The sequence below is a fragment of the Perca flavescens genome, chromosome 2 (assembly GCF_004354835.1).
Source record: "Perca flavescens isolate YP-PL-M2 chromosome 2, PFLA_1.0, whole genome shotgun sequence".
In the NCBI taxonomy this organism is placed as follows: Eukaryota; Metazoa; Chordata; class Actinopteri; order Perciformes; family Percidae; genus Perca; species Perca flavescens.
Genome location: NC_041332.1, coordinates 2387368 through 2406649, shown reverse-complemented (window position 1 = coordinate 2406649; position 19282 = coordinate 2387368). Strand labels below are relative to the sequence as shown.

At 41.9% G+C, this 19282-nt stretch overlaps 1 protein-coding gene across 1 annotated transcript; it reads left to right on the top strand.

The window, feature by feature from the left end:
• Positions 1-5276: 5276 nt before the first annotated feature.
• On the top strand, positions 5277-18870 carry LOC114571125 (NLR family CARD domain-containing protein 3-like). The gene is made up of 10 exons (XM_028601940.1): positions 5277-5324; positions 5859-5899; positions 7103-7219; positions 9268-9346; positions 9505-11306; positions 11395-11568; positions 11900-12073; positions 15132-15316; positions 15424-15500; positions 18361-18870. Exons 1-10 carry the CDS (start codon positions 5277-5279, stop codon positions 18868-18870), a joined length of 3207 nt encoding a protein of 1068 aa, XP_028457741.1.
• The last annotated feature ends 412 nt before the right edge of the window (positions 18871-19282 follow it).

The window sequence follows — 19282 nt, the reverse complement described above, 5'->3', positions numbered from 1 at the left end:
AGTCATCTTGTTTAGACTGTAGTTCTGCTATATCCTCAACAGCAGGCTGCCACTCCACACATCCATAACGATCTGAGAGTGTAGACTTTTTCCTCACTGCGTCTTCACCCTCTGCTGGCCTCTTTGTTGAGCTGAAGGTAAATGGCCTTCTAATATTTTCAAGTCTGTTTTCTAGCTGTATGAAGAGAGCATCACATCCTGTTCCAATGACTTTAGTTCCATTGAGCTCTCTGTCTTGAAAAGAGCAGGGATATTGTTCTACAATCTTCTTGGCAATCTCCGCAGCTTTGCTCTTCCAGGCCTGCCACGCTCTTTTACGGAGTACATCGTCAATGACTATACGAACCAGCTCTCTTCTCTCTTTAGGCTTTGGTCTTTTCTTTTCACTTAAGGCAAGCATGAGGTTTGGGGGCATTTTGTGCCATGGGACATCATATGTCTCCCGGGATGGAGAATCCTCCATGGGACCAGGTGTCGGAGGTGGAGTTTGGGGCAGATGGACATTTTGTTGCAGAGATGTCGAAGCAGAGCCAAGTACAGCTTGTGACTCTATGGATAACATATATCACCAAAAATTAATGAAATGACCAATGTTACATTTATATATAATATTTAAGCTATAACAATTTAGGTATGGTATGAATAAATGCATGTCACCAGCGGTATGTTTTACAAAACCACATTGCACTGGTTTAGCTAATAAAGTGTTATGAACAAGCTCAAACAAAACTTGTCTAAATGTAATCAAACTGTTTATCCTAAAACTCTGCTAGGTTTAGAATTTGTTAGTTTAGTTAATAGTGAATATGCTATTGTGAACATTACTGTTGCTCCTCTAGAAACAATATTTACTTTCATTTAAAATATAAAATCAGTCCTAATCATCTTCTGAATTTGTATTACTTCCTTCCTTCCATCCATCTTTCCTTCCTTCTATCCTTCATTCCTTTTTATCCTTCCTTCCCTCCTTCTAGCCTTCCTTCCCTCCTTCCTTCTATCCTTCCTTCTGTCTTTCATTCCTTTCTAAAATGGTCATTTATAGATTACCTTTAATCTCTTCAATTCTGCTAATCCCACTAGTGGACACTCAGTACCTTTCACACCCAAAGGAATTTTTCTTTATCAGAGCAGTCTTTATTTTTGAACATCAGTATTCATATAAATCCGCCCTAGCTGTGATGGTTTTCTGCTCACGGTAACTGTTCTACACTCGCTCCACTTATGAATAAAATGTAGCACCATACTCATGATGCTTTTTTAGATTTTTTTGAATTCAAGTTTTTTTTTTTTTGTAACAGGGCAGCAGAACACTGTGATCCAAATTTTACATACACTTGTGATGCTTTTGGACAAAAAGTCCAAGTCTGCAACAAAGGTTACCTGTGGATTATAGGACATACAGAAAGATTTGGTTTATAAATGTAAAAACTTACCTGCAGTGAAAGCTTGAATTAGTCTTCTCTGCTGAATGGGTGGCAGAATTCCATCGACATCCTCAGTCTTGACAAAGTTAAGGTCATCTACATTGTTTACTCCAATCTCCTCCAGTCTCGCTATGAGTAAGTCCATTTCATGATTACTGAGCGATGGCATAGCTTTCTGAACTAATTCTTTCACAAGCTCCATAGTGGCATATGCTTGAGTGGGATGAGTAACCTTGCACCTCTGTGGTAAAAAGAAAGTGGAGCATAGTCATTAAGCTTGTCAAGACTTTCACAAATAAGCTTATTGGAACTATTTTTGTCAATTTCATAGATGCCAAGCTCAGGTGCCCAGCTGGCAGTTTTCCCCCCAGCAAAAAGCAGGACAGTTGTTTCATTTTTGATAACAATGCTTGCTATTTCCCCCAACTGTAGTTGTCTTTTGGTATATCTCAGTACAACAAGCATACCATTTGCATATGAAGTGCCTTTAACTTGCACTTTATCTGTAACAACTGAGTTAGATGAGTTAAGTCCAAAGTCTGCAACTGCTGCCCTTATGCCACCATCATAGAGCTCTGGATAAAAGCTAGTGGAGTCTGACACCTGAACCTGGGGGCTGAAAAAACTGCCCTGACTCCGATAAGCCTGAAACAGCTGATGTCTATCAGCGAGTGACTTAGTGACATTTCTGAAGTTTTGACTTGACCTGATACATCTTTTGAAATAGCTATGCTTACTTTCAAAGCGCATGGTCCAAGTATGTATGAGTGGACCAAACTGTAGACTCAAGTCTGCATAGTGAAGAAGATAATGGTGTTTTGGTCTCAGATTTGAATGTGGGAATAACTCTTGCCTCATTTCCACATACTCTTCAGTCAGTACCTTCATGTAAGCAATCTGAGACTCTGAGAGGCTAGGTGCACAGACAAATTCGACTAACTCCCTCAGAAGAAGTACTAGCTGCCAGACAGCATTGTCAGCATCTTCAATTCGGTCATGTACCAAAATAGGCAGGAACCGCAATAGCCACCTGTTTTGGGCTGCATGGCCTCCAAGCCTTTTTCCTTTGTTTGGAATTGCATTTGGCTTGTTGCTGCTTTCACCTGGAAATAATTTGAGTCTGTCATTTAGTGACTCGTAACTGAACCACTTCTCTTCTTTAATTAAGCACTGCAAACACATTGCCAGGTCATAGTCTACAACACCCTCGAACAAGTCATGTGCTAAACAGGGCGGCAGCCCAGGCTGACACACGTGGAAATGTGAGAGTTTGTTGAAAACACTGTTGCCTTTAATGCCCTGATGCATGGTCACTTCAGGGTGACTCTCCAAAAACTGCACAGACTCATTATAATCAGCAGGATCTCTATGAGTGAAAACTGTGAGAGGGTTAGACAGAAACACATCTTTTGTGACTAGACAGTATCTACAGAAATACTCAGCAAAACTGAAATTTTCTGTAAACCCACCAATCATGTGGGAGCCCAGATTATCTCCCATTAGGCATGCAACAGTACCTCTGTATATCTTATCCTCAAAAGATATGCCCTTTTCCTCCAGCTCACACAAGTCTGACACAAGCTCACCAAAAACTTTATCAACTCCAAAATATTTACAGTCTTTCTCTGTACAGAGCAGTACCAACTGGATTTGATCAACAGTTGATCTGATGTGAGGATAGAAATTTCCAAGAGTGAAGTACACAGCTAAAACTTTGTGCTTTTGCTTGGCAGATCCAAGAGGATTAGCCACCTCGAAAGCATCTTGAAAAAGCATCACCTTTAAAGAATCTGGGTCTGTGGCAAACATTGCATTAGATCTAATGGCATGCCCATCAGTGAAATCACAAAGTGTACCATCTTCAACATGAATAGGGTTAAAACTCTGAGTTTCACTTCCCTTTTTCAGCATTGCTCTGAGGCTATCCAGTAATGGAATGTAATGATAGTATCTCCTCTGCCCTCTATCATTGTAGCCAAGTGTAACTTCAACAGGCTGAACATAGTTAAAGTGTGTCTTGTAATACTGCAGCCTTCGATGGTGTGTAGTTAAAGGACCACATGCATGTAAGGCCTCGTGCATAGGGCTCCGCTCATATACACTCTTCCCCAGACATGTTAATGTTTCTGTTGGAACACCATACTGTTCAAGTTCTTGAGCTAGCACATCCATTGTATACTCCTGTTGAATATCCTGAAGAGTTTTCATCTCATTTGCTATCTCTGTAATTGTGGAGGCTGGGACTAAATACTTTGCCTGCAAACCCAAGTAAAACAGAGCTAGATTTTCTGTGTAGGCATCTTGCACTTTATCACTCTCAGCAGCCTTACTTTGGTCTACTTCAACATCATTACTTTGGTCTGCATTATTCATATCAATTCCTTCATTCTCTGCAACATGTGCCCTCTCACCTGGAAAATACTGTTCTGCAGCTTCACACAGATGAACAGGTGCTATCTGGGTGACACTCCACCCTCTGTGATATCTGGACAGATGAGATGAAAACGATGCTTTTACATTAAATGTCTTAGAACATCCATTATAGGGACAAGTTACAGTCAGACCCTCTTGTATGTGGTCACTCAAGTGAGACACAAGCCGTTTAAAATCCGCATATTCTCTGCTGCAAAAATTGAACAAACACCTCAACTGCACAGACACACTGCGGTTCCAAGTTTGTCTGATCCCTGTGTCTGGGTGTGTCCGTGACATGTGAACAGCAAGGCAGTTGAATGAGGAAAACCTTCTTCCACAATCTTTATGGCCACATGATAAAAGTACATTATTAAGATGTCAGTGTGATCTGCAGTGCTTCAGATATTCTGTCAATGAGACGCATTTAAATTCACAGACATTACAAGCCAACATGACGGCACTCGTTAATCGGCGTCAGCGGCGTTAACTATCTTTAGCCAGCCCAACTAGCCAAAACAGACGGCTAATTGCTAAGTTATCATTCTTTTATCATGTCCAAATAGGTGGATTGACTGAGGCTGGGGCTATGGTAACTCTAGCCGTTGTCTCGCTAACTGGTGTTAGCTGGTTAGCTAGCTACTAATGGCGCATTGTGCTTATCCGTAATGTTAACGGTAACGTTAAAAACAGGTTAACACAGACTGGACAACTCTTTATAATTAAAACTATACAGAACTATATATATACATATACTATATTATTTTAGTTAAAGGAAATATAATTTGTACCACAGAAGTGCAATAAAGGTTTCCCCAACTCCGAAGATTGAAAGGTAAACGTCCGTTGATGACCGCTTCTTCATTCAGAAGTTAGCGCGTACGGCGCTTCATGCTCCCATAATGCAATGCGTCCTTAAAAAATACGGTTAAAACTCCTGTAAAAAAATATTACGGAAAATTCCTTCACATCAACACGGTACATTGTACCGTATATTTACGGACTTTTCTTACAGTGTAGGGAGCAAACAAGGAACAGGTGGTAACATCAGGTGAAACACATCAGGGCGGGGCAGGACAATCAACAAAGGTGGGAAAACTCAAAAAGCAAAGCTAGACATGAACAGAGAGAAAACAGACTATCAAAATAAAACAGGAAGCATGAAAAACAGACAGAAAACATGACATCAACTAAACACAGACACTTGACACACCACTAGGCAACACAAGGGATAACAGAGAACAGGAATGAACCGAAACACACAATACACAGACCAGAATACATCAACACAACAGGGAACAGAAATATACAGAAAATGCAGACACAGAAAACATACAGAAATCAATAAGTCAACAGAAATGAACAAACAGGCAACAGAAATGGAACAAAATGCAAAGCAAAACACTGAAACCATAACACATGGACCTTATTAGGACAAATATGGGAGGACCTCGGGAGGAGCGTGAGGCTCGTGCAGGACCTCATAAGGTAACTCACCGGTGTGTGCAGCAAGGTGTTATAAATCAGAATATTGTTTTTGTGTACGAAAATTCTGACTTTCAGAATAGAAGGTACACACAGTTTCATAAATGAGGCCACTGGAGTCTTTCCAGTGTTCCTGTTCTCCCAGAAAGAGAAGGAATGAATCAGAGCAGGATGAGCAGAGAGCAAACATCATTCAGTGAAGAGCTTCACTGACTTTATTCATGTTCCTCCAGCAGCTTCTGTTTCTGGAGATTAAAACGAGGTGTTCCTCTCTTTCTAACAGGACCCAGACCTTGCTGAACCTGAACCTGAACCCAGCTGTGTCCATGAAGAGAATGGAGGATGGAGACACCACTACTTTACTTTAAAAAATAAAAAAGAAGCCAGCCTGAAATGGAGAGGCCAACTAAAATGGAGGAGGGGAGAAATAAAAGAGAGAGGCTACTTGAAATGGTGAATAGAAGAGGGTGAGTTGTTCTGAAACCTCCAGCAAACTAGAAGTAGTGTTGTCTCATTGGGTGTGTGGTCTTCTTGTAGAGGGTCTCTGTGTTTCCAGCCCACTGTAACCTGTCGTCCAGGTGCACTCTGGGATATCTATGGTCCTGTTTTCACCTGGTGGCCACCGGTATACTAACCTGACTCCACCAGATGGATCGCTTCCCATTAGCTCGGCATATCCATCTGGGAACTTTCCGTTGGAGAACTTTTGGGAAGGGGCGAAAATCCTGGTTAGCTGATTGGATAAACCATCTGTCTATCACCACCTAAACCCACCTCAAAACCAACGCTGATTGGTCGGTCGTTTGGCGAACAGCTCCAAGTTTTCTCTATCTTAAGATGCCAGACTGATCTGGGAGTGAAAAACTGGAGCTCGCCAGATCAGGATGGTCTCACGAGGCTACCGGTATACATATACAGTACAAATATTTTTATGGAAAGATATTATTGTAGTTAATGACTGAAATGAGAATATTTTTGCTAAATAATTTCCTGTGTCACTCAAAATATCTCTGTGGTTAGACAACATTTTGAAATATATAGATGTATATTTTTTAATTCTGATTTCAAAAGATATTTTTATTGAGTTTTGGACAGAAAGTAAAGCATTATTGGTATTTAATTGTTAATATTTAATCCAAAATACATATTCTTATTAATACTATATTTTATACAGGGAGACTTTACATGAACATGTGACCCTCAATAAATGTGTTTTTCTCTCAGGACCCAGCAGAGACCAGAACCTGAACCTGAACCTGATCCTGAACCTGATCCTGAACCTGAACCTGAACCTGAACCTGAACCTGAACCTGATCCTGAACCTGAACCTGAACCTGAACCTGAACCCAGCTGTGTGTCCTTTAAGAGCGACCGGTCATATCAAGGCCTCATTAACTTTAAAGGAGAGCAACCCTCTACTGAAAAGAGGTAAGCTGTTAATATTATTATATTACTGATTCATGTTTCAACTTTTATGTATCCAAATACGTTTTTGGAGTTTATTTTCAGCATCTTTCTTCTTAACATATATTTATATTCTCACATCTGAAAGTTGTCCAGTTAAACCAGTCTTCAACTCTTGACTTTAGGTAAATATTGGATCTGGTTTGGTCCAATATATTCTCTGGTGTTTTAGCTTTTTAACCCAGTTTTTTGTGTAGTTTAATGAACGTCTTTGTGTTAATCTTGTTTTAGTTGATGCCTGTATCTCCAGCAGTTTTTGGGTCTGAATACTAAAAAGTGATTTTCCATCCCTGTTGGTCTTACTCTCTGTGTAACAGGATACATCAAAGACCAGACTCTGCTAAACCTGAACTCAGCTGTGTGTCCATTAAGAGCGACTGGTCAAATGATCACATAATTAACTTTAAAGGAGAGCAACCCTCTGCTGAAAAGAGGTACGCCATTAATATTATAATATTGCTGATTCTTGGTTCAACTTTTATATATCCAAAGAAGGTTTGACATTTTATTTTAACATCTTTCTTCTTAACATATATTTATATTCTCACATCTGAAAGCTGTCCAGTAAGACCAGTCTTAAACTGTAGATTTCGATTTAATATTGGCCCCATTTTGGTCCAATATTATCTGGTGTTTTAGCCCAATTAAAAACATTTAAAATCTGCCATAGTCATAGGGTAGGCTAGATGAACCGAGGACAAGTGGTGCAGGTTTGGGAATCCGCTGTTGTAACACTTGAGTTAAGTGACTGCAGGGCACTCAAGTGTCATGAATTGAGCGTGACAGTCGCTCATTTCGGTCTTTTGTCACGCACTCCCGCCACACATTGTATTTCTCACGTGGAAAAACTTTTTATAATAAATTGAATATGCCGCAGCGCCCAAAATGTCTCTGGCGCGCCGCTCTCACTATGGAACCGGCAGGAATCAAGCGCGTCTCCCCTGGAGTTGTTAGCATTGACATATATATAAGGTTGTTAGTCGAGCCTGCCACCTTTCAGCCAATCAAAAAAAGAAAGGGGCTACACAATAGCTAATCAGATTTAACTCATGACCAATGAAAACCTTTGAAAAAAGCAAAGAGCAGCGTACAGACACTTCCCTAAATATTCACTCATTCAGAGACCAGAGACCCAAACGGGGCTCTGTGTCTGACAGAAGGTCTGAGATCTACTGTATCAGCAGAGCAATCACGTAATGCACAGCAGATTATGGTGTAGGTAGATTATTTTCTGAAATATATTATTATAACTTTATTTTTCTCAAAATATCACGACTTCTCCAAAACTCAGATAACAGATATATTTTGAATGTGCACAAAGTTTTGGACATGAGCAGAAATCTTGCTCAAACAAATCTGAAATATTACTAATTCATTCAAATCAAAAAATATCATTGACGTGAATAATTGTCATATGCACATTTAAGGAGGTTACTTCCTCAACAAAAGCTGCAAAAGAAAAGGGAAGAGGAAATGATGCCTCTAGGCTACATGTGTGCTGACTCAGATATAATTAGAAAAGCTGATCTACAGGAGAATAAATAGATGAAAGCAATACAGAATGCCTGAGAGCATTACTTCCATATATTCCATTATGTTTTTATATTTGGATTATAATCTATGTTTACCTTTTTACATAAAGATTTCCAGCATCAATTTATTCAGCAAAAGGTATAAATAGGTGCATACAAATTCACCAGAATGCAGGAAATGAAGAGTTTAATGCTCAAAATTTTCTGGGGGAGGACCCGCATACCCCCCCCACATCATAAGTCACCATGCGGAAATTGAATAAATACTTTGTATTTGGTTGAATTGTCAGTGCCATGTGTCAAATCTTTTGTTGTGTAAATCTGAGCAATTATTAATAATAATAACAAAAACACTAATAATAATATTAATGAAACACTCCTATTCCTTTGCATCCTTATGCATTCTATTATCTCAAACATCCTGAAAAATAGTGCATTTAGCTGACGTAATTGGGAAAAAACTCTCCATTGGGGGAGCATGCCCCCGGATCCCCCTAGTTTTGGACTAAGCCCCGAATGTTTATATCGTCTGGCTCCGCCCCTGTCACCGACTACAAGCAGGCCATCTAAGCTCTGCTTCCCCCTCCTTAGTCGGCTGATGGTTTGCCAAAATCGTGTTGAGGCCAACAGAAGGTTTTTCACCGTTGACTCCCCAAACTTCTTCTACCTACAAATGTTTGGGTCCATGACCACAGAAGCTGCAGACCTTCTGACATCATGATACCAGTCTGCTGCTTCAGGAGTCCTTTAGGCCAACCATGTTGTAGCCCTTGTTTACTTCTTAGTTATTTATGTTGATTCACAGTCGGGTCAGCAGTACCACCAACACTTTAATGTAAACGTCTGATTCTACGTTGTAATTAACACTTTAAGTCACAGGACCTTTACCTTGTGTTTGTCTCTGTGTGGACAGACATGATATGAACTAATTCTTCCTGATTCCTCCACAGAGTGGACCAGGAGAGCTCAGAACTTCCCAGTGGTCAGTCTGCCCAGCAGCATCAAACACACCAGGACTCTATATTTATGGTCTGTACATGTACAACTACTTTTACATCTATTCTGTTCACAATCATCTCCATGCTGCACTTTTCAGACCAGTGGATTGTCAGGCTGTCCAACATGGATCTGATGTTTCCTTCCATGATATCAGTTTGATTGTGTCATTCATATCATTTTTCATTCAGGAAGTAAGTCCAGCTGGTGTTTGTAAGCGTAAACTCAAATCTCACCTAAACAAGAAGTTCCAGTGTATGTTTGAGGGGATTGCTAAAGCAGGAAACCCAACCGATCTGAATCAGATGTTCACAGAGATCTACATCATAGAGGGAGGGACTGCAGAGGTCAATAAGGAACATGAAGTAAGACAGATTGAAACAGCATCCAGGAAACCAGACAGACCAGAAACAACAATCGGACGAGAAGACATCTTTAAAGCCCCACCTGGAAGAGATGAACCAATCAGAACAGTGATGACAAAGGGAGTGGCTGGCATCGGGAAAACAGTCTTAACACAGAAGTTCACTCTGGACTGGGCTGAAGACAAAGCCAACCAGGACATCCAGTTCACATTTCCATTCACCTTCAGAGAGCTGAATTTGCTGAAACAGAGAAAGTACAGCTTGGTGGAACTTGTTGATTACTTCTTTAGCGAAACCAAAGAAGCAGGAATCTGCAGGTTTGAAGAGTTCCAGGTTGTGTTCATCTTTGACGGTCTGGATGAGTGTCGACTTCCTCTGGACTTCCTCAACACGGAGATCCTGACTGATGTTACAGAGTCCACCTCAGTGGGTGTTCTGCTGACAAACCTCATCAGGGGGAAACTGCTTCCCTCTGCTCACCTCTGGATAACCACACGACCTGCAGCAGCCAATAAGATTCCTCCTGAGTGTGTTGACATGATGACAGAGATCAGAGGGTTCACTGACCCTCAGAAGGAGGAGTACTTCAGGAAGAGATTCACAGATGAGGAGCAGGCCGACAGAATTACCTCCCACATCAATACATCACGAAGCCTCCACATCATGTGTCACATCCCAGTCTTCTGCTGGATCACTGCTACAGTTCTGGAGGACATGTTGAAGTCCAGAGACGGAAGAGAGCTGCCCAAGACCCTGACTGAGATGTACATCCACTTTCTGGTGGTTCAGTCCAAAGTGAAGAACATCAAGTATGACGGAGGAGCTGAGGCAGATCCACACTGGAGTCCAGACACAACGAAGATGATGGAGTCTCTGGGAAAACTGGCTTTTGAGCAGCTGCAGAAAGGCAACCTGATCTTCTATGAATCAGACCTGACAGAGTGTGGCATCGATATCAGAGCAGCCTCAGTGTACTCAGGAGTGTTCACACAGATCTTTAAAGAGGAGAGAGGACTGTACCAGGACAAGGTGTTCAGCTTCGTCCATCTGAGTGTTCAGGAGTTTCTGGCTGCTCTTCATGTCCATCTGACATTCACCAATTCTGGAGTCAACCTGCTGTCAGGAAAAGAAACCTCATCATGGCTGCCTAAAGTCTTCAGAGAAAAACTAAAACATCTCCACCAGAGTGCTGTGGACGAGGCCTTACAGAGTCCAAATGGACATCTGGACTTGTTCCTCCGCTTCCTCCTGGGTCTTTCACTGCAGACCAATCAAAATCTCCTACGAGGCCTGATGAAACAGACCGGAAGTAGCTCACAGACCAATCAGAAAACAGTCCAGTACATCAAGAAGAAGATCAGTAAGAATCTGTCTGCAGGGAGAAGCATCAATCTGTTCCACTGTCTGAATGAACTGAATGATCGTTCTCTAGTGAAGGAGATCCAACAGGCCATGAGTTCAGGAAGTCTCTCCACAGATAAACTGTCTCCTGCTCAGTGGTCAGCTCTGGTCTTCATCTTGCTGTCATCAGAAGAAGATCTGGATGTGTTTGACCTGAAGAAATACTCTGCTTCAGAGGAGGCTCTTCTGAGGCTGCTGCCAGTGGTCAAAGCCTCCAACAAAGCTCTGTAAGTGGGATTTATTAATAATAAAATACTCTATCTTTCAACAGTAGAGAAAAATAAATAACTTGTTTCCTTCCTGTTGTCTCTACAGACTGAGTGACTGTAATCTGTCAGAGAGAAGCTGTGAAGCTCTGTCCTCAGTTCTCAGCTCCCAGTCCTCTAGTCTGAGAGAGCTGGACCTGAGTAACAACAACCTGAAGGATTCCGGAGGGAAGCTGATCTCTGTTGGACTAAAGAGTCCACACTGCAAACTGGAGACTCTCAGGTCAGGATTCATTAACCCATTCAACTGATGACCATTTAAACTCTTAACTTTAGTTGATAAACTACTAACATGTAGCTTTGTGTCTGCTGATACGATCAACTTCGGCAGTAGTTATACATTATACAATTATTATTTTCTAGACTCAGAGTTATTTTCCATGAGGATTTTTCATTGTTTACTTTTGTTGTTACATTTTTAAATAGAACAGATTATTTAAAAGGTTTATTATAAATCTAAACCAAAATTTACCTGGACAACAAACAAAAATTAAAACAAACACATGGCTCCAAGTGTTGACAGGGTTCCTGTGTGTTGTTCTGTGTGTTTGCAGTCTGTCAGGCTGTCTGATATCAGAGGAAGGCTGTTCTTCTCTGGTCTCAGCTCTGAGCTCCAACCCCTCCCATCTGAGAGAGCTGGACCTGAGCTACAATCATCCAGGAGACTCAGGAGTGAAACTACTGTCAGCAGGACTGAAGGATCCACTCTGGAGACCGGACACTCTCAGGTACAAACACTGATGAACAATAAGGATGATATTTATGTAGGAAGTTTTAAAGGACTCCAGGAACTAAAATGATAACTCCCTATCTGCCCGATCTTGTCTTATATGACAAAAAATAGTGCAAAACGGCATCTCCGTTTCATATTTTTAACAATTATACAGCAATAGGAGCTAGAGACTTACCGTCTTTTCCAGCTAAAAGCTAACACTCTGGCCGTCACGGGGGTGTCTTTGTAGCCCCTACAGGAGGTTTTCTATCCCGCCTGGAACTTGTGCTTTTTTTCTGGGTCTTTGAGAAATAAATCCAAATTCTTACATCCAAGACTGATCCACTTTATGTCCATAATTTATTAATTTTTTGCCACCAATTGCCACTAGTTCTGATGCTAACCATCCATTTTGTTTCCCATGATGCTTTGGGAGACGCTTGTTTTTGTCTTATAAACCAATGAAAGGCCGGTCCGTCACACATTAGGCCCATATAAGGCCGTCAATACATCATCCGACGGACAACAAAGATTGTTTATTGTGAGGAGAGATCACTCAAAGTCAGAATAGTAAGATGTAAGAAGAACTTAGAGATCTGCGATGCAGTGTTCTCTGACCACATGCCTGTATTGTTTGAGTCTGTTCTTGCTTGTAATACATTTAAACCTCGGGCTGCTGCTAGGCGCTGTCGGATAATTATCCCTTCCACTGCTGCTCAGTTCTCATCTGTCTTCAGTCTGAATAGTGCCATACCAGACTATATTTGTGATGATCCAGAAGAGCTCAGCTTTTGGCTTAACTCCACTTCTGAATTGGTTATATACAGGGTAGCTCCATTGAAGAGTAGGCCGCCTAAAGAACAAGCAGAGCCCTGGTTAAATGACACAGTTCTGCTGTAAGATGTGAGTGCTGTAAAGCTGAGTGCAAATGGAAGAAGGACAAACTGCATGTGTCATTTCAAATAGTACGAGATTGCTGGTGTCATTATCAGACAATTTTGAAAGAAGCAAAAAGGAAATATCTATATGAAATGATTCTGTCTAACTCTAACAACCCTCGTATGTTGTTCAGAACTATTGACTCTGTTCTTAATGTCCAGCAAATTGCCTGTGTTGACGCCTCTCATGCTGTGTGTGAACAATTTCTTCATTTTTTTACTGAGAAGGTCACTTCTATTAGGGCTAAAATGACACCTTCTACTTATGATTACTCCATTTCTGTTGTCTGTTCTGCTGTCTTTGGAAAGTTTGAACCTGTTACTCAGTTTGCACTACAGAAGATTTTTGGCAACATGAAGCCTTCAGGTTCTCCAAGAGCTATTGTCCCTCCTTGACTTTTTAAGGATGTTTTCCCTACTATATGTCCAGCTGTTCTTGCAGTTGTTAATAGTAGCCTTTCCTCAGGTGTGTTCCCTGGAAATTTTAAACATGCAGTAGTCAAACCTTTAATTAAAAAACCTGGACTCGGCACCCATATAGCTCGGTTGGTAGAGCGGGCGGCCATGTGTAGAGGTTTACACCTCGACGCAGCGGACCCGGGTGCGATTCCGACCTGCGGCCCTTTGCTGCATGTCATTCCCCCTCTCTCTCCCCTTTCACTTCTTCAGCTGTCCTATCATTAAAGGCCTAAAATGCCCAAAAAAATAATCTTTTTAAAAAAAAAAAAAAAAAAAACCTGGACTCGACCCTGCAGATCTAGCCAATTTCAGAACAAAACATTCTTGAAGTCTTCCAATCCGGTTTTAAAACTCTGCACAGCACAGAAATTGCTCTTTTAAGGGTATTTAATTTATATTTCTAGCTACTGACTCTGGTGACTGTGTTGTTTTGGTGCTTCTTGATCTAACTGCTGCATTTGACACAGTGGACCATGAAATCCTGATTTCTAGTTTGGAGCTGTGGGTGGGAATCAAGGGTGTAGCTCTCAGCTGGTTTAGGTCGAGGTGAGTCGGTGTCCTCCTCTGCTCCTCTCTCGTGTGGGGTGCAACAGGGCTCAGTTTTAGGCCCTCTTCTTTTCTCTCTCTGTCTGCTTCTGCTTGGTTCCGTTAGGAAGCATGGCATTCTATTCCACTGCTATGCTGACGACAACCAGATCTATGTGCCACTTAAAAAGAGCAACTCTCTTGGACCACTTCTCAAATGCCTGGATGACATAAAGGCCTGGATGGCTTCTAACTTTTTAAGTTTTAATGAAACAAAAACGGAAGTGATGGTTTTTGGTGTCCACACTTGGACCCCTTTTGTCGATCTGGTTCCCTTGGCTCAATATGTCAATCCAACCGTTACCAATTTAGGGGTTAAAATTGACTCAGATATTAAGCTTGACAAACAGATTGGGGCAGTGGTTAAAGCAGGCTTTTTCCAATTATGGCAGTTGGCCAAAATAAAGCCAATTCTTACTAGGCAGCACTTTGAGACAGTAATACAAGCCTTTGTGACCACTAGGTTGGATTACTGTAACTCCCTATATGTAGGCATCAGTGCCACTTCAGTTGCTTGTCTTCAGATGGTGCAAAACACTGTGGCGCGTCTCTTAACGAGAACATGTAAATATGAGCACATTACTCCCGTTTTAGCTTCACTCCACTGGCTGCCTGTATAATTTAGGATCATACCTGTCTGAATTGCTTCACCCCTACACTCCGACCCGCTCACTCGGGTCAGCTGAGCAACTGCGCCCGAGTGTTCCTAAAACAAAGCGGAAACTTAAAGGGCATCGTGCTTTTGCTGTAGCAGCTCCGAAAATATGGAATGAGCTACCTCTGCCTATAAGACTGGCTTCTTCACTGTCTACTTTTAAATCTCTTCTTAAAACCCACCTTTTTTCCTTGGCATTTCCCAGCAGAGGCTGATAGTTTTGTGCAAACATTTTTACTGTAATACTGTTTCATGTTTTAAATGTTAGATCTTGTAAATGTTTTAAATTATTTCTACTTTGTTCTGTACAGCACCTTGTACAACATTGGTTGCTTTTAATGTGCTTTATAAATACATTTGATTGATTGATTGTCCTGCTGCAGCTCCTCTCTTATAGCAGTGAGATCTGTTCTCAGAGCATCTCTGCCCTGCTGTAGCTCCTGTATGGAGGCCTTCATCTTCTTCCTCACCTGGCTGATCTGGTCTCTTAGCTGCTGTGTGGATTCAGTGGATGTCTGTTTAGAAAGCAGTATCTCCTTCAGCTCCACCAGCTCTACTTCTTGCAGAGACAGACTCTCATCTGCGACACTCTGCTGTCCAGTTGACTGCTGTGCCCTGAATGGTCTCCTAAAGGCTGATCCTCTTCCAGCTCTTACCCTGCTAGATGCTCTGTGGGGATGATGTTGCTCTTCTCCTCACTGCTGATCTTCTCCTGTCTCTGTTTCTCAGTCTCTGCCAGAGCTCTGATGGTGTTTAAGTCCTCTTGGACAGAGCTGAAACTGGCCTCATTGCCCTGGAACATGATGGTCCCATTGTGGTAGACATTGACAGTGAGAGGTGGGCTGTCCTTGTCTTCATCTTCGATGACTGTCTCCCACTGCATATGCCTCTCTTCTTGTGATGGTCATAGTGGGCTCAGATAGCTTTATGCCACGCATCAGTACTGTCCGTGTACAGTAGTAGGTTACTGATTCCTCCTGTGTGGCATATATCTGCAGTCAGATCCTCTGTTTTTTGTGTGTTTATAAGCTTTCTTGGCCTGTGTACTTTTGATTTCTGTTGGGTAGCCAATCACAAGGAGGCAGGGCTCTCCCCAGGAGATCCCAACATTGCTGCTCTGCTGCTCCCTCTGCTGCTACTACGCCGTAGCATAGCCTTCTTGCTCCTCTTCTCAGTCCTTAGCTGTTGTTAGCAGAGTAAGCTGTTGTATTAGCAGAGTTAGCTGTTGTGTTAGCAGAGTTAGCTGTCATGTTAGCAGAGTTTAAATCTTTAATTCTTTTAATTATTAAATCTTTTCCTTGATGATTTTATTTCCAAAATTCCCTATGAGGTTTATCTCAGTTTAAACTATTTATTTGTCATTTCTGTAGGAGCTTCAATAAAACATGTCTTCTCTGTATCTCTCTCTCTCCCTCTCTCCCTCTATTTCCCTCTCCCTCTCTCTCCCTCTCTCCCTCTCTTTCCCTCTCCCTCTCTCTCCCTCTCTCCCTCTCTTTCTCTTTCTCTCCCTCTCTCTCTCTCTCTCTCTCTTTCCCTCTCTCTCTCTCTCTCTCTCTCTACCTCTCTCTACCTCTCTAGCTCTCTCTCACCCTCTCTCTCACTCTCTCCGTCTCTAGCTCTCTCTCCCCCCCTCTCTCTCCCTCTCTCTCACTCTCTCCCTCTCTAGCTCTCTCTCACCCTCTCTCTCTCTCCCTCCCTCCCTCTCTCTCCTTCTCTAATTAAACTGAATTAAATATGTTAATTGATTGACAGCCCAAATATGAATATAAATGAGTAAATTCCAACCCTACATTAGATCAGAGTGAAGCTGTGTGTGTGAGAGTGATGTAATGCCCCCCCCCCCCTTCCTCCTTTCAGGGTGGAGCCTGCTGGAGTCAGATGGTTTAAACCAGGTCTGAGGAAGTGTAAGTCTGTTTTTAATTTCATTCATCAAACTGTGACATCATTCATTCAACCCTCTGATGTCATCATCAAAGAGCTGATTGGTTAAAGGTCCCATGACGTGGTGCTCTTTGGATGCTTTTATATAGACCTTAGTGGTCCCCTAATACTGTATCTGAAGTCTCTTTTATATAGACCTTAGTGGTCCCCTAATACTGTATCTGAAGTCTCTTTTATATAGACCTTAGTGGTCCCCTAATACTGTATCTGAAGTCTCTTTTATATAGACCTTAGTGGTCCCCTAATACTGTATCTGAAGTCTTTTATATAGACCTTAGTGGTCCCCTAACACTGTATCTGAAGTCTCTTTTATATAAACCTTAGTGGTCCCCTAATACTGTATCTGAAGTCTCTTTTATATAGACCTTAGTGGTCCCCTAATACTGTATCTGAAGTCTCTTTTTATATAGACCTTAGTGATCCCCTAATACTGTATCTGAAGTCTCTTTTATATAGACCTTAGTGGTCCCCTAATACTGTATCTGAAGTCTCTTTATATAGACCTTAGTGTTCCCCTAATACTGTATCTGAAGTCTCTTTTATATAGACCTTAGTGGTCCCCTAATACTGTATCTGAAGTCTCTTTATATAGACCTTAGTGTTCCCCTAATACTGTATCTGAAGTCTCTTTATATATACACCTAAGTGGTCCCCTAATACTGTATCTGAAGTCTCTTTTATATAGACCTTAGTGGTCCCCTAATACTGTATCTGAAGTCTCTTTTATATAGACCTTAGTGGTCCCCTAATACTGTATCTGAAGTCTCTTTTATATAGACCTTAGTGGTCCTCTAATACTGTATCTGAAGTCTCTTTTATATAGACCTTAGTGGTCCCTTATACTGTATCTGAAGTCACTTTATATAGATCTTAGCGGTCCCCTAATGCTGTATCTGAAGTCTCCTTTTATATAGACCTTAGTGGTCCCCTAATACTGTATCTGAAGTCTCTTTTATATAGACCTTAGTGGTCCCCTAATACTGTATCTGAAGTCTCTTTTATATAGACCTTAGTGGTCCCCTAATACTGTATCTGAAGTCTCTTTATATAGACCTTAGTGGTCCCCTAATACTGTATCTGAAGTCTCTTTTATATAGACCTTAGTGGTCCACTAATACTGTATCTGAAGTCTCTTTATATAGACCTTAGTGGTCCCCTAATACTGTATCTGAAGTCTCTTTTATATAGACCTTAGTGGTCCCCTAATACTGTATCTGAAGTCTCTTTTATATAGACCTTAGTGGTCCCCTAATACTGTATCTGAAGTCTCTTTCCCGAAATTCAGCCTTGGTGCAGAATTACAGCCACTAGAGCCAGTCCCACAATGAGCTTTCCTCAGAACATGCCATTTCTGTGTCTGTAGCTATTGAGGAGGAGAGAGGGGGGCAAGGTGGAGGGTGGGGGTGTGGCCTTGACCAACTGCCATTTTGCTCATTTGAAAGCCATGATGTCAAAGGGAGGTAACCTTGCTTGTTATGACCTCATAACAAGCAAGGTTCCAGAATGGCTCATCTGAGCTTTCATTTTCTCAAAGACAGAGCAGGATACCCAGGGCTCGGTTTACACCTATCACCATTTCTAGCCACTGGGGGACCATAGGCAGGCTGGGGGAACTCATATTAATGTTAAAAAACCTCATAAAGTTAAATTTTCATGCCATGGGACCTTTAATAACTGCAGCTGTGTTGTGTCTCCTTTTCTCCGTCAGATTCCTGTCAACTCACACTGGACACAAACACAGTGAACAGAAAACTCAAACTGTCTGACAACAACAGGAAGGTGACACGTGTGAAGAAGGAGCAGCCATATCCTGATCATCCAGAGAGGTTTGACTACTGTCAGCTGCTGTGTAGAGATGCTCTGACTGGTCGCTGTTACTGGGAGGTTGAGATGAGAAGAGATGTTGTTATATCAGTGAGTTACAGAGGAATCAGGAGGAGAGGAGACAGAGCTGACTGTTGGTTTGGATGTAATGATCAGTCCTGGAGTCTGAGCAGCTCTGATGATGGTTACTATGTCTATCACAATGACAGACCAACATCCACCTCCACCTCCCCCAACTCTGGTAGAGTAGCAGTGTATGTGGACTGGCCTGCTGGCTCTCTGTCCTTCTACTCAGTCTCCTCTGACTCACTGATCCACCTCTACACCTTCAACACCACATTCACTCAGCCTCTCCATCCTGGGTTTGGGTTCTGGTCTCCTGGTTCCTCAGTGTCTCTGTGTTCTGTGTAGGACGGAGGAGACACAGACACACAGACAGACACACAGACAGACACACAGACAGACAGACACACACAGACACACACACACACACACACACACACACACACACACACACACACACACACACACACACAGACACACACACACACACACACACACACACACAGACACACAGATACACACACACACAGAATACCACACACAGACACACACACACACACACACACACACAGACACATAGATACACACACACACAGAATACACACACGGACACACACAAACATAGACACACAAACACACACAAATACACACACATAGATACACAAACAGAATACACACAGACACACAGACACACTGTGGTGGCAAATTGTATTTTAACCATGTGTTTAAAGATTGTTTTAAACCTCCACATAATCCTGTT

Bases quoted from the DNA above. Each gene is read 5' to 3' on its own strand.
- LOC114571125 (XM_028601940.1), top strand. From the start codon at position 5,277: ATGGGAGGACCTCGGGAGGAGCGTGAGGCTCGTGCAGGACCTCATAAG. The intron at 5,325-5,858 runs GTAACTCACCGG...GTCTTCTTGTAG, and splicing joins CTCGTGCAGGACCTCATAAG to AGGGTCTCTGTGTTTCCAGC. The intron at 15,317-15,423 runs GTCTCCTAAAGG...TCTGTTTCTCAG, and splicing joins TGACTGCTGTGCCCTGAATG to TCTCTGCCAGAGCTCTGATG.